Raw genomic sequence first — 22,013 nt, forward strand, 5'->3', positions numbered from 1 at the left:
GGGTTAAGTCCTCCCTGTCTCCGCCCCCTTTTCCCAGTCGGCGGGAGTATGAATAGCGGGACTCGCTCTCCTCTCAGCTCTAAGTCACTCCGGAAGCTCCCCGGGTCCCTCCTTGTCCCTCTCGACCTGGTCCTCCTCCAGGCTCTCCGAGGTGCTTGGGGATCCGCCCCTTTCTCCTCTCACTCAGTGCACTTCTCCCTCCGGGTGGCATTAAGGAGAATGATGGAGAGCTGCCTGGGAGAGGAGTCTGTCCAGATGTGGGAGCTCAATCGGAGGCTGGAGGCCTATTTGTCCCGGGTCAAGTCTCTGGAGGAGCAGAACGAGAGGCTTCGCCTGGAGATTGGGAATCTCCGGGAAAAGCCTGGAGAGCCATCCTGGAGGAGCCGGGCTGAGGAGGAGCTGGGGGCTCTGCGGGCCCTGCTGGACCAGCGCTGGAGCGAGAAGCATGCTGCCGAAGTGGCCAGGGACAACCTTCTGGAGGAGGTGGAAGGGGTGGCAAGTCGATGCCAGCAGCAGCGGCTGGCCCGGGAGCGGGCTAAGGAGCAGGTGGCAGAGAGCCGCCGGGTGCTGGAGGCTGAGAAGTGGGCGGGGGTGTGTCTGGGGAACCAGGCTGCTGAGCTGGAGAAGGAGCTCGAGGCCCTAGTGACTGCACATGAGCAGGAGCGGGCAGGAATGAGCGCCCAGGTGGCCCGCTCTGCCCTGGGCCTGGAGACCTTTCGCAGGGTTCCCGATAATGCCCCAGCCCCCGATGTGCAGGACCTAGCCCGCACGTTCGGAGAGGCCTGGAGGGGCGCTGTGGAAGGCTACCAGGCCCGCGTGGCCTGCCTGGAGGCCTCCCTGGGCCAGGCTCGGGAGAGGCTGGGCCAGGCAATGCAAGGGACCCGTGAGGGACAACGAGAAGCACAGCGGCTGGATGTAGAGAGGGCAGCGCTCCAAGGCCGTCGAGAGATGCTGGAGCAGAGGCTGGAAGGACAGTGGCAGGAGCAACAGGAGGCAGGGGAGAAGTTCCAGGTGAGCTAGGTGCCCCGCCCCTCTGCTCCTCTCTCCTAACTCTGGTCCCTCTTTTCTAACTCTTGCCCAGTGATTGCTCCCAGCCTTCCCTTGTCCCTGCCTCTCTTGCTCCTTATAGCCTTGACTTCTCTCCCCCTAACTAGCATGACTGAAGAAATTTCCCTGGAATCTGCTTTGGTTGTAAGAGATCTTCCTAGTCTCTCTGAAGTTGAAGGGAATGGGGAGTTCTCCAGTCCAGGGGGACCTTGCCAGAGGAGGGGGACCTTAGCAAAGTCCCTGACCCCTCTGTCACTGGAGATATTCCCAATACAGAAAGCTAGAGCCCCCAACTCCGACACCCAAAGATATTCTTTTGGGTGTCCCAAAATTTTTCTCAAGGATTCCCCAGTGGTATGATGATGGTTGGCTGGCAATTTTTAGAGAGGGTGAACCCCCTTATTCGTCCAAACAGTTTTGTAGGAAATCCACACTACCTCCCAACCTCCATATCCCTGCCTCTTAGTGATCCACAGCAACTTTCAATTCTTCACTATTCGGGCAGCTGCAGATTGAGCCAACAAAAGATTCCCAGTCATTTCACAGGGTCCATGGAAGGGATCAAGGGACCCAGGCACCCAGATTTCCAGCCTTTCTCTGCCTCATTCCTCGATGCTCCCTGGGGAGGGGGGAGCTCCACATTCCAGAGGAGCAGGGACAGCTGTCCCTACTCTCACACACAGCTGTGACCAGCAGCTGTGAAAACAAGCTCCCGGTTTGGATCTGAATGGGGAGTGGGGGCCAGGGTCCTAGAAGGGAAGGGCTGGCTGCCCCCTCTCCTTACCCCTTCTCATTTGAGGAAGGAGGATTTCAGGAAAGATTTTGGGGGTAGAGGGAACTAAAGTTTGGCATGAACGGGAGGGGGACACAAGATTGGGTGGGTGTGGGGAGGGTGAAAAATGGAGGGGTTTGGGGTTTACTCAGGCTCTCAGGTACTAGTTTTCCCATTCTTTTGTTTCTCCTATTTTCTATTTCTATTCTAACTTTCTCTTTCTCCTCTCTTCTCCCTTATCTATTTGCTTTGGAGTCAAATATTGGAGGGCTGAACATCCTCAAAGGGCTGAGCCATGCAATCCAAACCCTTTGAGAATATTGTTGAAGACTCTCTCCCCCCAAAAAAGAGAGAGGATGTAGCTTTGGCCTCTGTGTCTCCAAGGGGAAATGTTCCTGGGGGAAGGCATACGCAAAGATCATTTCCACAGAGCATGAACAAGAAGGAATAAGTTGCTATTGCAAAAGAGGGATGGGAAGACCTTCCTAACCTTCTAGAAGAATAGGAGGCATGCTGATTTTTCTGTTCCCTTATTTTGCAGCTGACTGTTGAGGCCCTGGAGCAGGAGAAACAAGATCTCCACAACCAGATTGCTCAGGTCTTGGAAGACCGACAGCAGCTGACACACCTGAAAATGTCCCTTAGCCTAGAGGTGGCCACATATAGGTGAGGTCCCCTTTCCAAAATCCTTCTTCCCCAAAACATCATGGTTCAGTGAATAGGGATCTTTGAACTGGACGTCAAGACACCTGTGTTCAAATCCCAGACCCCCCATTGACTTTACTATGTGATCTTAGACAAGTTCCTTCCCCTTCTCTGAACCTCAGTATGGTTATATGCAAGATAACCAGTTTTCTAAGATCCCTTCTTTCTTTCATAATCCCTTTTCAGCTCTAGGGAGAGGACCACTGCCATCAATACTCCCCAAAAGTTCTACACCTGTCTTCCCTCACATCCCTTTACACCCTTATTCTATCAGGCCTGGGCTGATAGAATATCAGTACAGTCAGAGAGCTGAGGTGAAGGATATTTGTGTCTTCTAGTGCCCATTGCCTAGTTTTTCATTAATCCCATCACCTTATTTCTATACAGCAAGATGGGAGGAGGCTTCTGCTGTTGGTTTCACAAGCCCATCTCCCTTCTCACCTCTGTCCTAAACCTCTAGGAAGGTCTTGAAACTTGGTCCAGCTCTACCAGGCACAAGGACATAATTCTAAGATGGGGAGAAATGGGAGAAAGAAAATGGCATGGACAGGGAGGGATGAAGGCAGAAGGATTGGGAGATCAGGACCCAGAGGAGAGAATGCTGGGTCCTGTAACTCTGAAAGGGAGGAATGAACATTGTTATCAGAGGTATGGAAGTTAGACTAAAGGAAGGACTTCTTCCTGGTCAGGGGTGGGAAAAAGAAATGTCAATGGCTTTTGCTTCCTTGGAGATGGGGAGAAAAGGCATGTAACAATGTTTATTTAATAGACTTGCAGGACATTATCCCCTCTTTTTCCAATGGTGATAGGGGGAGGTAGGTAGGAAGTATATCCTGCAAAGAAACACGAATGAACACGGTGATTCCTATCTCTAAAGGGACCTGAGATCTGGAGTGATTGGAGATCCTAAGACAAGGGCCTTGACCCCCAGTCAGACCACTGAGAGGAAAGAGGAAAGGAGGCCCTGAGGAATTATAACTTGAGTTCTTTGTAGAGATGTGGGGAAGAGGGGCTTAGAATTCTGAATTCATTTGCTATTGTGTGAGCCCAGCTCCCCTTCATTCTGCATGGCAAGAGGGGGGAGCTCATCCCATGGGAACGGCTTGAGAATTCCTGCTTCCCCAAGGAAGCCCCCCTTTCCAGACCCTCCAGATGGCTGTCTTCACAAAGGCAGCTGATTAGCATGAGAATAGTGACCCCCCCCAGCCCCCACAGGGAGAGGATGAGGTCATGGGCATGAGGGAATAGATTCCAGAGTGGGAGAGACACACAGTCTCCAAAGCAACGTGTATATGCATATGTGATTGTGCTATGTAACTCAGTGCCTATGTGACTGTGTATGATGGTATAACTGTGTAAGGACCTCAGTGAGCGACTGCCATGTTTGTGTGTCTGTGAGACTGTAACCTTTGTCTGTAGATGTGTGTTTGTGTCTGGAGCTCTCATTTTGTGAGATGGTACCTGTCATTTTGAGGCAGGGGGTAGGGACACAATCAGTCATTTTTCCAGGCTGGATTGGCTTAATTAATCAGGCGATCAGAGTAACCCAGGACCTCTTCTTTTGTTTCTAGGACCCTCCTAGAGGCTGAGAGTTCCCGGCTGAATACATCCAATATAGATTCAAAGGCCACTATCACCTTCCCTGGTAAGATGATGCCTCTGTCTCCCATTCAACTGATCCCCTTGCCTTGCCCTTCCATTTATCAAGGGAAGGTTTCTTCAATACCCTGATACCCTTCCCCAATCCTTATTCCTCTTTTTGGTACATGGTAAGCCTGTTTTGTCTCTCTTAGACCTCTTGTGCCAATAGTCACCCACATTTGAGAATACATTCTACTCCAAAAGGATCCCCTCAATCTGAGACATGATTTGTGATGATGGAAAAGTGTTCAGGAATGTGGTGGTGATTGGGGGAAATCTAGGGTTAAAAGTTCAGCAGGAATGTTGTAGACAAGGGGATATTCCCCCAAGTTCACATACTGACTCTGCCCCTATCCTCTGTCTTTTCAGATCCCAAGATGGAATTGTGTATTCCTGTGACACCCGAGATCCGACATCCAGGACCCTGGCCTCCTGTCCTGAGCCCTACATCCCTTCCTATGGTGGATACCCCTCGGACTCCAATGCCTACTTTTCTGAAGAGTCAAGGATTCCTCCCAACCCAGACACCCACCTTGGCCAGCACTCCCATCCCACCCATTTCTCAAGCTCACCATCCAGGCACTAGGAGGGAAGTCCAAGGCCAGGTGGCAACCTCCTACCTTCTCCAGGGGCCATCTTCTGATGGACCCAAGCCAAAGGATAGTGAGCACCTGGCTGTTCCAAAGCTCCCATGGGCCAAGGCCAAGGTAGGCATTGGAGTGGGGAGTAGCCCAGAGCCTCAGGAAACAGAGGTTGAGAAGCAACAGGTCCTCAGCTTTCCCTGTCCAGATGAGCTAGTGGAACAAGTTGAGGATAAAAAAATTGTTTTAGTAACTGACTCTAGTATTGACCCCTTGGAGACCAAAGATGGGGAGGAAGAGGATGAGGAGCTCAATGATTTTAGTAGTCCCCAACCTCCAGCTCCAGAGCCTAGAAAATACCAAGAAAAGGTGGGAAAAGAAATCCAGGGAGTAGCAGAGGAGGAAGATGAAGCTAAAGAGACAATAACAGAGAATTTGGAAGAAGAGGCATGGCAAAAAGGAGGGGCCCTAGACAAGGAGGAGATCCAGGAAACACCTGGGACTTCAGATGAGAAGGTCCAGGAGACATTTGGGACTCTGAGTGGAAAGACTGAGGAGACCCTGAATCTGCCAGGTGAGGAGGTTCAGGAGACCCAGAAGCTGCCAAGTGAAGAATTCCAGGAAATCCAGATTTTTCCAGGTGAGGAGATCCAGGAGACCCCAAAGCTGCCAACTAAGGAATTCCAAGAGATCCAGATTCTTCCAGGTGAAGAAGTCCTGGAGACTCCAAAACTGCCAACTGAGGAATTCCAGGAAATCCAGATTCTTCCAGGTGAGCTGATCCAAGAGACCCAGAAGTTGCCAGATGAGGAGATCCAAGAGACTCATATTCTTCCAAGTGAGGAAATCCAGAAGTCCCAGAAGTTGCCAACCGAGGGATTCCATGAGATCCAGATTCTTCCAGGTGAGGAGATCCTGGAGACCCAGCAGCTGCCAAGTAAAGAGGGCCAGGAGACTCAGATTCTTCTAGCTGAGGAGATCAAGGAGACTCAGATTCTTCTAGCTGAGGAGATCAAGGAGACCCAGATTCTTCCAGATGAGGAGATCCAGGAGTCTCAGATTCTTCCAGATGAGGAGATCCAGGAGACCCAGATTCTTCCAGATGAAGAAATCCGGGAGACCCAGATTCTTCCAGATGAAGAAATCCAGGAGACCCAGATTCTTCCAGATGAGGAGATCCAGGTGATCCAGAATCTGCCAACTGATGAGAACCAGGAGATACTGGGTTTTCCAGGAGAGGAGAAGCAAGAGATACTGATGTCTCTAGAAAAGGAGACTCGGGAGACATTGAGATCTCTAGAAGATAATGAAGAGACATTGAACTCTCCAAAAGAAGGCAACCTGGCGATAGGGGAGAACCAGGAGACAATAGGTTTTCCAGGAGAGAAAAAACAGGAGACAGTAAGTCCTTTAGAAGAAGGAGTCCTGGAGAAGGAGAATGGGGAGGCTCTAGGATCTCCAAAAGAGAACAACCAGGAGATAGTGAGCTCTCCAGAAGGTGATCTGGAGAGGGAGGACAACCAGGAGATACAAGGACCACCAGAAGAAGACAATGAGGAAATACTGAAGCCTCTGAAAGGAGATTTGGAAAGAGAGGAGGAGAAATCAGGGTTTCCGAAAGAGGAAATTCAGGAAATGTGTTTTTCAGAAAAGGGAAACCAGGAGAAGGGGGAGATGCAAAAAATACTGAGTTTGCCAGTAAAGGAAATACAAGAGACATTAACATCTTTGGATGAGGGTAACTTAGAGATGGAAGAAAACCAAGAGGTTCCAGAAGAAGGAAAAGGAGATTTGGAGAGAAAGGAAAACCAGGAAACACTGCAGTCTCTGGAAGTAGAAAGCCTGCATCTTCAAAAACCAGAAGATGTGGCTGAGATAGGTCAGGATCACTCCACTGGGGGAGACGAAAATGCTCCATGGGAGACTGGAAAGGATCATGAAGAAACTGCAAAGAGGAAACCAGAAAAGAGCAGCCTTGAAGGGAACTGGGAGGTTGTAGAGGAAGCAGGATTGAGGTATGGTGGCCCTGGTGAGTCCCAGCATACTGGAGAAGAGGAGCAAGGGAGCCAGGAGTCTGAACAGCAAAGATTCCCAACAAAGGAAACAACTGAGGAGGGGATGACCAAGAGCCCCCAGGTGGAGTTCAAGGAAGTAGAGTCAACAGAACTTGAAACTCTTAACTGTGTGCCTAAGATATCAGAGCAGATGTTTGAGGAGGATGGAGCCAGTAGGGAGAGTGATGGAGAAGCCCCAGAGGATAATGGATCCATTACAGGGCTAGAACCATCAGAAGGAGAAGAGGTAAGAAACCAAGAACAGCTGAAAAAGGAAGTATCAGAATCAGAGAACTGGAAAGAGGGGCTGTCAGAGCCACACCACAGAGAAGTGATTTTAGAGCCTTCATTGGAGCAGGGCGAGAGAGAGACTGGAAAGGATGTGCAAGAAACAAATGAATTGAACCAGCAGTACAGCAAGTTGCTTATGGAGAATGAAACTCTGCACCCCCATTTAGAGGCTCCAGAGGTATTGGAGGAACTAGAGCAGAGGAAGTCTTTAGGAATGGGTGAGGACTCCACACACCCTTCAGACCCTCTCCCTGCAGAAACCACAATTGTCAACAATGTCGATGAGGATACCACTACTCAATCTAGTCTCATGGGCCAGGGAAAACCCCAAGAAATAAAACAAGAGGTAGGGGTCTCAGAAGACCTTCTGGAGACTCATTTTAGGGCTGAGGGCAATGAGGAGTTATGGGAAAGTTGGGAAACAGAGGACAAAACAAAGGTCAGTGAGGAGCTGGTCAGGGAAATAGGAAAGGTGAATGCCCAAGACAGCTCAGCAGTCTTTCAAGAGGAGGTGGAGGAGAGTGAGGGAGATGATCTGAGTGAGACTCTTCCAGATTCTACACCCTTGGGCCTTTATTCTAGGGAGCCAGACTCACCTAGCTGGGGGATGATTGGAAAGGAACAACCTTCTCCTCAAGAAGAGAATAATGAAGAGGCCTGGGACCCCCCTCCTAGGCATGCTGAGGTCAATAGGGCTCAGCCTGATGAGGGAGAGGATGGGGCTCCTGACTCTGATGTATCTGAAGAGTTTGAGGACCTTGCTGTTGATGCTTCCCTCTTACCTGGGGGTCCTGGGAGGCTAGTGGAGACGGTGGGGCATGGGTCAGAATTGGTGTTAGACCCTCCCACCTGGGATCGAGATGGAGAGTCTGATGGGTTTGCAGATGAAGAAGAAAGTGGGGAGGAGGAAGAAGATGGTGATGATGATGATGATGATGATGATGATGATGAGAGAGTTGAGGGAATTAGGCACTGGAAACTGGGTCCCTCTTTGGGAAGTCCTGTGAGATACCTTCAAGAAGGGGAACCTGAGGAGGATAGAGAAAGAAATGCTGATGCCCCCTCAGATGCTGGAGGGAGGGAGGGAGCAGAAAATCCCCCTCCTGCGACTCTGGAGGTTGAGAAAGTGACAAAGCCCTTAGGCAGACCAAAGTCCCTAGACAGCGATATACAATCTGACTCCGAAGAAGAACATTCTCATATAACTGAAGATCAGGAGGACTCAGGCCCAGAGGAGGAGCTAGAGACTCCCCTAGCCCCAAATCAAGGTCTTTTAGGAGTGAGTGACCTGACCCCCCTGGATAAAGAGGACCAAGCCTCAGACAGTGACTTAATAGAGATACCCTGCAGAGTAGATGACAGTGCCAGGAAGGCTGGGGCTAGCCTCAATGGTGGGGGTCCCACCATGGACCAACCAGATAGCATCAGGGGAGAAATATTGAATGGGTTAGGGAAGCTTCAGGCAGCAGACCAGGGGAAGCAATGGGACCTAGAGAGGGAGGGAGGTGAAGGGAAAGCCCCTGGGGAGGAGCTTTCTTCCCAGACCCTATGGAGTGGAGGTCCTCTCATCCTGGGGCAGAGCCCATTCCTGAAGTTCACTCAGGCCAAGGAAGAGGATGGAGATTCCTGGTCCTCAGGGGATGAGTAGAAAAGGATCTCTCTCTTCTCTTTTCTAGCTCTGAGGGCAGGGACAAGGGACAGAGGAAATTATAATCCCCCACATTCCCCTCAAGCTTGGCTGTCTTAGTCTTGACTCAACTCATGCCTTACTTCAGGGCTCTGACCCCTATGATCAGGAAGTGGGTTGGAAGAAAAAAAAAAGGGTTTTCCCAGAATGGAGACTCTAAAAAGAGAAATTTAGTCATTTCTTCCCTCCCTTGGAGAATTGGAATAGGGGTACTTTCTTCTCTCCCCTCTGAGATTTAGACCAGATCCTGGTTACCCCAGATTTCCCTGTGTCCATCTCTCTGGTCATCCCCTCACTTCTCAAAAAATGCTCTTTCTCAAAGAGAGGAGATGAGAGACATTCCCTCTTTTGACTGAAGTGGAAGTAGGAGAGTCTTGGGGGGGAGAATAAGAGGACAGAGTTCAAAGGTATTTGAGCTGGCAATGAGAGCTTCTGTCCAATCTGGAAGTGGGGGGTGGGAGTGTCCCTCGGTTGCCAACCCAGTACAAGAGAGGAGGGATCAGGGACCACCAAGCATTCTAATGTGCTCAGCCCGAACCCTCAGCCCTTCTGCCTCCATGATATCCAGTTTGGTTTTGTGAATAAAATGATCGCAGCCACCACCATTCCTATCATGGTGTCCTGACTTTTCTGTTCCCACCACCACACACACTACTTCCTACCCTGGCCCAGGGTCTTAGTCCTACTTAGAAATTGGCTGAAAGGATAGGAAACCAATTTAGAGAAGGGAGTCAGCCTTGGGAGGTGAGAAAGGATTCTGGTTGGGCTCAGAGTGAGGCCAGGGACTGGGTGAACCCTAAGCAGAAACAGATTAATTTTATGGCCAAAGAAGTATAGTTCCTGGGTCCCCAGGCTTGAGAATCTCATAAACACCATTTTGCACTAGATTGCATTGAGGAAAATGAAAGGCAATGCAGTGTAGTAGAAAGAACTATGGGTCTCAGTTTCTCTTGCTGTAAAATAAAGAGAACTAAGTGATCTCTAAGGTCTTTTCAGCACAAATCTGCTGGTCCTAGGATCATGGATAGCCCCTAGCTCCTTAGTGGAAGGGAAGCCTCATGATACTGTTCTTACCAGACCTTACGTATTTTTAATTTACCCCAAGCTCTCAGTTTCACAGAGAGACTGGACAGAGACTGCTGGCTGGAGCTCTAAATACCCATAAGGAGAAGTTAAGGGAGACAGGATATATGGAGAGCCCAGGAAAACTTCCTGGGAGAGAGGGAGAAGGAAGAGATAGGAACTGGATGGTGATGCATTTGTCCTGGACTACAGAGGCTGGGGGGTGCAGGAAGGAGTGGGGGTTTCAGCAGCAGAAAGGGCAAACTAGAGAGAAGCAGAGATTTAATGTGAAAGGTCTGGGGAGATAGGCCCAGGGATGGTGGGCAGCAGCTCAGACCAGACAATCAGACCGAGAGGCCACTGGCTCAAGGTAGGGCGCCAGTGACATCAGCTTCCTTGATGAGGGGCACCAGGAGAGGCCCAAAATAATCATCATCTCTTCCCACTGCAGCCCAATTATAGTGATTAAACAAAGGAAAGAGGACTCACCCCCTTCCTATGTCCCCACAGGCTCACTCTGGCCCAACCCAGATAATAAGACCCCAGCTCTAAAACACAAACAGTTGTCTCAGTCAGACCTCCAACATCCGAGGTCAGGGTGGGGTGAGGGAGGCAACCCTTGGATCGTGGAAAGTTACTTAGACATACAAATCTCTATTCTGCCACTTGGCTAAGCTACTTCATCATTTCCAGCCTTGGCTTCCCTATCTGTAAAATGGGAGTGATACATGCACTATCCAGGATTGTGCAGAGGAAAGTGTAGAAATAGAAGGGACAAGTGGTGTACCAGCATTCTTGCTCTAGCCCTTTCACTAGCTGGTAAGGTACTGCTTGATTTTTCTGGGTCTCAGTCTTCTCAACTGTTAAATGAGGATTTGAGTCCTAGCTCTGCTACCACTTGTATGAATTTGGATATGACATTTCCTTTTTCTGTGCCAGAAGATTCATCCTCTGGAACTGTGGGGGAGCCCAATGAGCTCTAAGGTCTCTTCCAGCTTTAAAGTCTATGTCGTGAAATTCAGTGGCTTATTGGTTAGAATGCCAGGACTGGAGCCAGGAGATCCTAAATTCAAATTTGACCTCAGACACTTCCTGGCTGTGTGACCCTGGGCAAGTCACTTAATCTGGATTCCCTAGCCCTTGCTGCTCTTCTCTCTTAGAACTGATAATAGGACAGATGAGTAAGAGTTGGGAATTTTTTTTGGGGGGGGGGAGGGATTATTTAATTAAAGTGTGTGACGTGAAAATTTAAAGGGATCTTGAAAATTTCAAGGTATACCCTCTTTAACCACTATTCAAGGAACAGGGAAGCCATTAATTCAAATGGAATGTATTTATTGAGAAAGAAATGTGGGGCACTGCCTCAAGTCACTGACCTAAGGCAAATGCCCCCCAAAATTTACAGAGAGAAAGAGATAGGGACCATAGCTTCCGTCCCCAAAACAGACTTGACTGGCTAACTGCACTAACTGACTGACTGAGTTACAGAAAGACTCTTAGCCTATAAGAAAATATAATACTTATTTTACACATTCAAGCCAATTAACATTTTCCAAAAGTTGGAGAATAGTTTTACAGTGGGTACATTCAAGCAAATTAATATTTTAAGGGGCAGCTGGATGGCTCAGTTGAGAGGTCCTGGATTCAGATCCAACCTCAGACACTTCCTAGCTGTTTGATCCTGGACAAGTCACTTAACCCCCCTTGCCTAGCCCTTATCACTCTTCTGCCTTAAAACCAATACACAGTATTGAGACTAAGAGGGAAGATAAGGGTTTTTTTTTTTAAAAATTTAATATTTTAAAGAAATGGTCAAAAGTTGAAGACAAAGATTTTAATCCAGAAATAAAAGACAGGAATATTATCCAAAGAGAGGAGGAGGTCAGGATTATCTGGGAGGGACTGATGTGAGGATCATTCCAGCCATTGGGCTTGATACTATGGGAGAGACTTCCAAGATAAAAGGGTTCTCAAGATTGGTACTTTAGATATGATCCTTGAGTCAGTCTGGAACATTGGGATGGTGGTTAGAAGGCAGGAAGGACTTCCTAGCCATTGTAACCAGCCCACAGAACTGCAGAAAGAATACTGGACTAGGAGTCACCAGGATTAGTTTCCAGTCCCAGCTCCCCCACTTATTATCTGTGTGACCTTGGCACCTCATAACCTCTCCCGGCTCCAATTTCCTCAACAAGAAAACCGGAGGTTTGGATTAAATAGTCTCTCTGATCCCTTTTGGCTCTGAATCTAATGATCTTGTTAGAGATTTCGAGAAGTCCCTGGGCTGGGGTGTGTCTTTCTGGGGGATGGACAGGAACAGGAGCTTCCGGGACAAGGAAGGGTCGAAGAGACCTTGAAGTCACAGTCCCCAAATAGAAGCAGTTTCTCAGTTTTGCCCAGAGCACCCTGGGATAAAAAGACTGAGGATGGCATAAGAGGTGGGGGGTGCCTTTAAATATCTCTCTGCCGTGGTGATGGTGTGTGTGTCAAAGGAGGGAGAAGGCTGGGTGGGTGACAGCCCCAGGCTCTGGCTCACCAAAGAACACAGAATAAATCTGATTCTATTCAGAGCTGTCCCAGAGAAAGAGTGAAGATCACACCCCCTTCCTAGGGAGATCTGAGGTCTGGCAAGAAAGGAGGAGCTATTGCCCCTGGAGCCTTCCCGAGTGAAATCATTCTCTCCCATCCCAGCCTCAGCACAGTCACTGTCCCGAAGGGGAGAAGCCCTCCTCTATGTTCACTCTTTGCTTCCCCCAGATGGTCCCTGAGGACAGCAAGAACAACTTTACCCATGTTTTAGGGGGGTGGATGGAGGAGAAGATATGGGAATTTGGAAATTTGTCCCTATTTCTATGTTTTTCAGTCTTTTTCAAATTTCCTCTAAAAACATTTGTTAAGTGGACAGGGCTTGGAGATGGGAGATCCTGAGTTCAAATCTAGCCTCTGATACTTTCTAGCTGAGTGGCTCTGGGCAAGTCACTTAACCCCCATTGGCTATCATTTATCACTCTTCTGACTTGGAATCAATGTTGTGGGAGAGCTGGAGATTTACCCTTGGTGGGGAAGGATGCTCTTTCAAGAATGACAGGATCCAATGGGTTATCTTTAAAGTCAGAAATTTATTTAGGCTGAATGGTCAGGAGGCAGTGTGCAGGACCAAGCTGCCTCCCCAAAGAGAAAAAGTTCAGGATTCATATATCCTAAAGGAATAGGGTCTGCATGACTTGGAAAAGAAAGGTGGGGAGGGGGATAAGGAAGGGAACAAACAAGGGGGAAATAGGTGACATAGTGAGGTACCTTTGGGTCTGGGGGCAGAAGCACAGATATACATCGTTCATGCCATCCTGATCATAAAGGTGGGTGAGTTGCCTGTCTTGAGGAACCCAGTGATGTTTGAGATGCAAACAGGAGGTATCCCTCTGTGCTAAGAGCCCTATCATGGACCTAGTGTAAATGCATCTAAAGCTAGGGGCAGAGAATCCTTTGTTTATTCAGCCACCTCTTTGGTTTCACTAGGGTTGGCTTTCTTCAGCCAGCACTGCAGGGGTGAAATTCCTCATGTAATCTTTGACCTGGGACTCCTGATTTGGGGTGTCCAGGGAACTCTGTGCCCATCTCACCAATACTTTGTATCCAATCTAAGACAGAAGGTAAAAGTTTAGGAAAACAAAACAAAACTGTGCAGAGCATCATGTTATGAGCTAGGGAAACATACAGAGATAATTAAGAAGTATGTGGTCCCTGTTCTCATGGATCTTTAAGGATCTGTCTCTACATACCTCTATTTTAGTTTGTCTCTGTCTCTGTCTCTGACTTTCTGCCTTCATCTCCCATTCCCTTTATTTCTATCATTTGCACCTCTCTCCACCTTCTTTTTTTCTCTGTCTTTTCCCACCCCTCTCTCTGCCTCCGTTTCAATCTCTTTCTCTCAGTTTTTCTTTACTCCATGATCTCATCCTTTACCAGGGACTGAATTTATCATTCTTAGTCTGATGATCCACATATCCCCCCCACAACTGATTTTCAGCCCAGGATCTCCAACCCCTGTTAGATGTCATTTAGTTGTTCTAACACCACCTCAGATTCAACAGATTAAAAAACCAAAGTTATCATTGCACCACCTAAACCCATTTCCTCCTTCCTCAACTTCCCAATTTATAGTTTTGATTTGTTAATACTTCAGTCATGCCCAACTCTTTGTGACTCCTTTTGGAGTTTTCTTGGCAAAGAAACTGGAGGGGTTTGTCAAGTTTCTTTGGTCAGCTCATTTTATAGATGATGAAACTGAGATAACAGGGTTAAGCAACTTGCCAAGAATCACACTGCTAAATGTCTGAAGCTGGATTTGAACTCAAGAAGATGAGGCCCAATACTCTATTCACTGTACTACCTAGATTGATAATGGTGAACCTTTTAGAGACTAAGTGCCCAAACTGCAGTCCTCTTGCTGCATGTGAGTCCCCTGCCTTACCCCAAATAGGGGAAGGAAGATGTGCTCCCACTGGGCTGCTGGGCAGAAGGGCAGGTGATGGGAGAAATGACCTTAGGCATGAATAAAAAGGGAGAAGGGCCACTTTTTTGATAACAAGGACCATGATGCTTTGATACCCTCCTAAGTTCACGACGTCTTTATCACCTATTATTACCTGGGCCTTAGTTGTAATAACTTTCTTTTATTTATTTATTTTTTATTTTTTTAAACCCTTAACTTCTGTGTATTGGCTCCTAGGTAGAAGAGTGGTAAGGGTGGGCAATGGGGGTCAAGTGACTTGCCCAGGGTTACACAGCTGGGAAATGTCTGAGGCCAGATTTGAGCCTAGGACCTCCTGTCTCTAGGCCTGACTCTCAATCCACTGAACTACCCAGCTGCCCCCAGTTGTAATAACTTTCTAACTGGCCTCCCAGCCTCTATTCTTTCCCCTCTCTCCAGTCATTTCTTCACACAGCTGCTGAAAGGAAATTCCTCTGCTTTGTTTTTATCCCATTACTTATAGGGTAAAACACAAATTTCTTTGTGTTTTTTATGATTTTTAATGCCCTCCACAATCTGACTCCAACCTAATCTTTCCAGCCTTACTTCCCATTACTCTACATTCAGTCAAACTGGACCAGCTGTTCCCCTTTTTCATTTTGGTATCTCCCAGGTCCATGCACTAGCCTAGGCTTTCCCCATTACTGGAATGTACTCCCTCTTCATCTCTGTCTATTAAAATCCTTCTCTTCTTTCAAGGCCCCGGTCAGGTACCAACTTCCTCCTTCAAGTCTTCCCAGATCTTCCCAGCTGAAAGTGATCCCTGCCTCCTCTGATTTTCCTGGACTGCCTTGTATAGATCTCTTTTTTGCTGCTGCCATATTTTATCTTGTATCATGCTGGTGTAGTACTGACAGTCACTCACACTGATAACAAGCCAACATCTAGGCCTGTCTGGCACAGAGTAAGGGCACTGTTTATCTAAGTACTGGTCATTCCTAAAAGCTCTCTCTCCAAATGTAAACTCTTTGAGGGTAAGGCCTCTGGTGTTTTAAGTCTTCATATCCCTAGAGCCTAGGGACTTGATAAGCTTTTGTTGAATTGAATTGCCCTTGTTTCTGACTTAGTATCCTTGTCTTTGGGAAGCTAAATGGCACAGTAGAGAGATCTCTGGGTTTGGAGTTGGGAAGACTCATTTTCCTGAGTTCAAATTCAGCTTCAGACACTTAATAGCTGTGTAAGTCACTTTGCCCTGTTTGCCTCAATTCCTCATCTGTAAAATGAGCTGGAGAAAGAAATGACAGACCACTCCAGTATCTCTAGCAAGAAATTCCCAGTATGGGGTCCTGAAGAATCAGGCACAACTGAACAATGCAAATCCCTACCTTTCTCTCCCTCTGTCTCAGTCTACCTTATTGCCTATTTATTTCTCTCTCTCTGCTTCTCTATGTTCTTTCTCCTCTGGGGTCTTGGGGATCCAGGAGTCCAGTCTCTTCCCTTAAAATAGCTTTAGGCCTTGGGAGTGTCCCTTCCTGTCCCAGGATCTAACAAGGTCCCTTCTGATTATACCCGTCTGCCAAGCCTTCAGGCATCCCAGCAGAACTGCGTCAGCTCCCTCCTCAAAAACAGAAGCACCCTGTGCTTAGTACCCCCCCTCTCTTGGCACTATCAAGTTGGGGACAAGAGGATCAGGACAATACAGCCCAACTATCTGTCTCTGTGCCTATGGATGTTTACCTCTGAGGGCAGATAAGAGAAAATAAATTTTCCTGGGTTGATTCTTTCAGACGGTGGGAAAAATTGGGATTAGAGTAGTGAGGACTGTCTACTGATTCTTCTTCTTCTTTTTTAATCCTTCCTTTCTTTCTTAGAATTGATACTAAGTTTCAGTTCCAAGACAGAAAAGCAGTAAGGGTTAGGTAGTTGGGATTAATTGACTTGCCCAGGGTCACACAGCCAGGAACTGTCTAAAGTCAGATCTGAACCCAAATCCTCCCAACTTCAGGCCAGGCTCTCTATCCACTGAACCACCTGGCTGCCCCATGTCTACTCATTCTTACTAAACTTTAAGCTCTGAAAAGATGGTCTCTTTCCCACATCTATATCCCTTTGAGTGTTCTGTATATGGCTGGTGCTCATGAAACATTTGTTGGGTGAATGAATGAGAGAATAAATGAATGAGTGGATGAGTGGATGAATGGATGGAGAGAGTTGTATTATAAATGTGAATCCAAGAACAAATGTGGTATAGGAAAAAGAGCACTGACCTTGGAGTCATAAGACCTGAGTTTAAGTGTTGACTGATATTTAATAGCTTTATAACATTTGACAGATTGCTTCTTGTCTCTGGACTTCAGTATCCTCATCTAGAAATTGAGAGACTTGCATGAGAAACAGGGGCTTTTAACCTTTTTTTGTGTGTGTCCTGGACCCCTTGGGTTGTCTGGTGAAGCCTTTGAGTCCCATCTCAAAATAAGGTTTTATGATGCATAAAATGAAAACAAAGGATTACAAAAGAAAGCAATTCTATTGAAATAAGATTATTAAAAAAATATTTTTTAAACAAGTTCAAGAAGCAGCTAAGTGACCCAGTGGATAGAGAGCCAGGCCTAGAGTTGGGAGGTCCTGGGTTCAAATCTGAACTCAGAGAGTTCTTAGCTGTGAGAGCCTCGGTAAGTCACTTAACCCCCATTGCCCAGCCCTTACCTCTCTTCTGTCTTGGAACCAATACTCAGTATTGATTCTAAGACAGAAGGTAAGGGTTTAAAAAAGAAAACCTTATCCTCCACCTCCTGAGGCAGCCTTCTCTACTTTGGGACAGCTTTAACTGTTAGGAAGTTTTTCAATAAAGCAAGTCTAAATGTACCTCTCTGCAATTTCTCAGGCTCATTGCTCCTCTTTCAGATCTTAGAGGCCAAGAGGGTCAATTCTATTTTATTATTATTATTATTATTATTATTATTATTATTATTATTATTATTATGTGAATGCTCATGTTGTGGAGGGAGGGACCCCTGAAGTGGAAGGAGAAAAGAAGATGAGAACTTGGCAACAGGATATATGATTGGAGCTCTGGGCTTTCTTGAGAGGTGAAAAGGAAAAGAGAGGGGCAGAGGCAGAGACAGGTAAAAACAGAGAGGTAGAGACACAGAGAGAGGAAGAGAGACAGAGAGACAGAGTCAGAGACAGAGACAGAGAGACGGAGAGAGGAAAAGAGAGAGTGGGTGAGGGAGGGAGAGGGAGAGTCTTTAAAGTAAGAAGGATGCTGATTAGACAATAGTTAAGATTTGTGGGATGAGACCCTGGAAAAGGGAGAGTATAACAGGCCAAGGGCAAGTGGGTCGCTATTCTCAGAGCTTCTTCCAAGCCAGATTTAGCCTCTTGGGGTGGAGGGGGAGACCAAGGCGGGGGATTTCCTTATAAGGCTCAGCAAGCAGAGGCGCCAGAGGGTGAGGTCAGGGCCCTGAAGCTTTTGTGAGACATCTCCCCCCACTCCCTACTCCCCCCCCCCTCCCCAGCTGAGAGGAAACAAAAGCTTTGGTGACCTGGGTACCAGCCAAGGAAAAGGGAATTTGGCCTCTTAAAGGGGCCACCCAGCCGTCCAGCTTCTGCTTGGCTGGCCTCTAGCCCCTTTGTCTGGAGGGGGAGGGTCCTCTCGGTAACTGGTCCCTCCAAGGGAGGTCCTTTCCTCAGTCTAACCCTAAGCCCTCCTCCCCCTTTCCCCTCTCCCTTCAGAGGCTCAGAGCTGAGGCATCATTGCCTCCCAGCCTTCCTTTCTTCTCTGAGAGTCCTAACAAGCCTTTCTCTCCTGCCCTACCCCCCTACAGGCCACTCCCTAGGGAACCAACTGCTGCTATCTGCATGGTTTCCCTATGGTTCTCCCCCCCCCCCCCCACACACACACACTCTGCCTCCTGCTGTCATCTTTCTTTGTCAGCCCCCAGAAGGGAAATATGTGATTTAATTACAGCTGGAATGTATCCCCTTTCCCCCTACACACATATGCTCCCCAGCCCTAAGGAGCTGCCCAAGGAAAAGGATAGAAAACCACAGCCACTGAGCACTGCAGCTATGGGACACCTGACTTTGCCTCCCATTCCTGTGGTTCCTCTCTGGAGGGAGGATGACTCCTGCCCCCCATCCCCAAGGCTTCTCAGTGAGAGGGTCATTGGTCTTGTTGTTCAGTCCTGCCTGATCTTCCTGATCCCATTTGGGGTTTTCTTGGCAGATACACTAGAGTGCTTTGTCATGTCCTCAGGCTCATTGGACAGATGAAGAAACTGAGGCAGAGTTAAGTGACTTGCCCAGAGTCACATAGCTAGTAGTAAGTATCTGAAGCCAGATTTGAACTTGTCTTCCTGACTCCAGGTCTGGCTCTATTCAATAAGCCACTTCATTGCCCATGTGGTTCTGCTACCTATGATCTAGAGATGACAGAAGGAAAGAAGGAAGGAAGGAAGGAAGGAAGGAAGGAAGGAAGGATAGAAGGAAGGAAGGAAGGAAGGAAGGAAGGGAGGGAGGGAGGGAGGGAGGAAGGAAGGAAGGGAGGGAGNTTACTTCGACCACTTCCAGTACTGTAGCTACGTTCCCCACGTGCGCAGCTGCCAGCCCAACACGGACGGCATCTCTTCCCTGGAGAACCTCCTGGCCAATCTGATCCTTCGGATCTTTGTCTGGGTCATCGCCTGCGCCACCTGCTTGGGCAACCTGTTTGTGGTGTGCATGCGCTCCCTCATTGTGCCCGAGAACTTCCAGCACGCCATGGCCATCAAATGCCTGTGCTGTGAGTCCAAGCAGGGGGATGCTTGTGGACCTCTGATGGCCCCCGAGACATGGGTGGGAGCTAGAGGGGCTGGCTGTCTCTGCTGAGACCAGGCTCTGGCAGGGGAGCCAGGCATCTGCCTGTTTCCTGCCCCCTGTCTGCAGCTAGACCAAGCCAAGGAAGGAGGGAGGGAGGGAGGGAGGGAAGGAAGGAAGGAAGAAGGGAGGGAAGGAGGGAGGAAATGAAATGAAATAAGAATTTATTTAGCACCTACTATGTACCAGGCATTGTGCTAAGTAGTTTATAAATATGATCTTATTTCAATTGATCCTCACAATGATGGAAGGAGGGTATTATTATCTCTATTTCACAGTTGAGGAAACAGGTCACAAATGAATTAAGTGGGTCCCACAGATAGTAAGTGTCTGAGTCTGGATCCAGGTCCAGCCTTATTCACTATGCTACTCAGTTGCCTCTTTAGCTGTGTAGGATATTAGAAAAGGCACTGGACTTGGGAGACAGGAAGGCCTGAATTCAAATCTCATCTTAGATAAATACTAGCAGTGTGATCTTGGACAAGTCACTTACTCTCTCCAGGATTCAGTTTCTTTCTTTGTAAAATGAGGGAATTGAACTTAATGACCTCTGAAACCTCTTTTATCCCTAAATCCTTTGTTCAAAAAAGGATAAAGTCTGTAAAGTTGGCTGGAGAAAGGACAGGATGATCATAGGAAGGAAACTACTAGAATTTGTGACAAGGGATAAGAAACCAGAGATAAATTCAGCACTCTCAGCTCCCCAAAGTAAGCAGCCCTTCCTGCCTGCATCCAGAGGCGACCTCCTAGAAAGATCTCAGTTTGAGAAGGCAAGAGCCTCTGAGTTTCTCCCCCATTTTAGTGAGATTCACAAGGGATGTCCCTCTTGTAAGCTGACTTCTTAGAACTGTATAGAATGTTAGAGCTAGAGAGTAGCTACTTCTGAGGTCATCAGGCCCAACTTAGTTTGCCAGAGGAGAAAGACCAAAGCAAATAACTAGACCAAGGTGGTGAAGTCCTCATTAGTGAGGCAGCTAAATGGCTCAGTGGATAGAATGCAGGGCCTAAAGTCAGGAAGATCTGAATTCAAATCTTGCCTCAGACACTTACTGGCCCTATGACCCTGCCAAGTCACTTAACCCTGTTTGCCTCAGTTTCCTCGCTTTGTAAAATGAGCTGGAGAAAGAAATGGAAAACCACTCCAGTATCTTTGCCAAGAAAACTCCATGGACAGTATAGTCTATAGTGTCAGGAAGAGTCAGACACAAGCGAACAACAACTTCACTAGTGTCCAGATTTCTTGGCTCCTCATCAGTTGCTTTCTTTGCCTAATCACAGAGATTTAAACTTTCCCTGTGAGGCCAACCCCTCTCTTTCCAATCATGCAGATGAATTCCGATGCTTCCTGTTAGTTCCAGACCCCTGTCCCTTCTCACTTCAGTCTTCCCTCCTGAGGTCCCAGCCCCCTCCTCCATTCCCCACCAGGCCCATCCTCCTTTCCTATGACTCAGCCTTGGCTCCAGAAATAAATCCAGGCAAATGGCAGACAGGCCTCTCTCAAGGAACCCCCTCCCCGACTTTCCCATCATCTCTTTCTATCACCACACTTCACATTGCTGTACTAGCTGCTTTAGGCTCTATGTTTGCAGAGGGGGTTTCTTGAGATGCACCCCTTGAGAGGATTTTGCCAGGGAATTTGTACATGGGGACTTACATCAGACCCCCGGGGCTCCTTGGGAACTGGTATCCCATTTGATCTCCTCCTTTTCCTCAACTTCTCAGTCTCCTGCCCATAGCACTGTGTAAGGCATGGGAGGTAGGCTGGGAATGGGGATGAGGAGGGTGGAAGGAAGCAGCCAGCATGAAGCAAGGTCTCAGATTTCAGCTTTCTCTTTCTCTTTCCTCCTTCTGGTCTGCTTGCCTTCCTGGAGGCTTCATTACTCTTCTCCTTCCCCCTTCTTTTCCAGATAGTTTCTACTTTCTTTTTTGCTTTAAAATGTTTTTCTTTTCTTTTCCCCCAATTATATGTAAAACAATTTTTAAATATTATTTTTTATTATAAAGATATTTTATTTTTACCAATTACGTGTAATACATTTCCAAATTAAGTTTTCTGAAGTTATATGATCCAAATTGTCTCTTTCCCTCCATTCCCTCCCTACTCCAATTTGATCTGGGTTATACATGTATTATCATGCAAAACATTTCCATATCGTTCATTTTTGTAAGAGAATAATTCATATAAAACCAAAACTCCCAAACAACAACCAAAATAAACTCAAATGAAAAAAATCACATGCTTTGATCTGCATTCCAACTCCAACAACAATTAAAAAATATTCTTAAAATGTTTTTTGAGTCCCCAGTTCTCTCCCTCCCCTCCCTACTGGGGGCAGTTAGCAATCTGACATCGATTTTATGTGTGCAATCATATAAACCATTTTTCCATATCAGTCCTTTTGTGGAAGAAAACTTGAACCCCTCAAAATGAAGAAAGTGAACTATAAAATGCTTTAGTCTAGATTCAGACTCTATCAATCTTTCTCTGAAGGCAGATGGCATTTTTTTTATCATGAGTCCTTTGGGATTGTCTTGGATTATTGTATTGGTGAAAATAGCCAAGTCATTCCAGTTGTTCATCCTACAATATTGCCCTTCCTGATTGCTTCTGTTTTCAAAGAATCATGAAATAGTGGACTTTTAAAGAACTAGAACAGATATCTCCCTCCTCCTTTGTACTCTTCCTTTTCTCTGTCTCTCTCCTTGCTCCTTCCTTCCTGAGTCTCTTCTTTCCTCTCTCCTTCTCTCTTCTTCCTTCTTCTTTCTTTTTCCTCCTCCAGCCTAGAACCTCCCTATGTATTTTCGAGAGGCTGAGTGGAGAAATGGAGAGTGTACCAGATCTGGT

At 47.3% G+C, this 22,013-nt stretch overlaps 1 protein-coding gene across 1 annotated transcript; it reads left to right on the forward strand.

The window, feature by feature from the left end:
* The first annotated feature begins 222 nt into the window (after positions 1-222).
* Positions 223-9,383, forward strand: NES (nestin). Its single transcript, XM_044673362.1, has 4 exons — positions 223-1,011; positions 2,361-2,485; positions 4,096-4,169; positions 4,535-9,383. Exons 1-4 carry the CDS (start codon positions 223-225, stop codon positions 8,737-8,739), a joined length of 5,193 nt encoding a protein of 1,730 aa, XP_044529297.1. The 3' UTR covers positions 8,740-9,383.
* The last annotated feature ends 12,630 nt before the right edge of the window (positions 9,384-22,013 follow it).

The sequence above is a fragment of the Gracilinanus agilis genome, chromosome 4, assembly GCF_016433145.1.
Source record: "Gracilinanus agilis isolate LMUSP501 chromosome 4, AgileGrace, whole genome shotgun sequence".
In the NCBI taxonomy this organism is placed as follows: Eukaryota; Metazoa; Chordata; class Mammalia; order Didelphimorphia; family Didelphidae; genus Gracilinanus; species Gracilinanus agilis.

Coding starts and splice junctions, on each gene's coding strand:
- NES (XM_044673362.1), top strand. CDS start 223: ATGGAGAGCTGCCTGGGAGAGGAGTCTGTCCAGATGTGGGAGCTCAAT. Junction 1,012..2,360: donor AGGCAGGGGAGAAGTTCCAG/GTGAGCTAGGTG, acceptor CTTATTTTGCAG/CTGACTGTTGAGGCCCTGGA. Junction 2,486..4,095: donor CTAGAGGTGGCCACATATAG/GTGAGGTCCCCT, acceptor TTTTGTTTCTAG/GACCCTCCTAGAGGCTGAGA.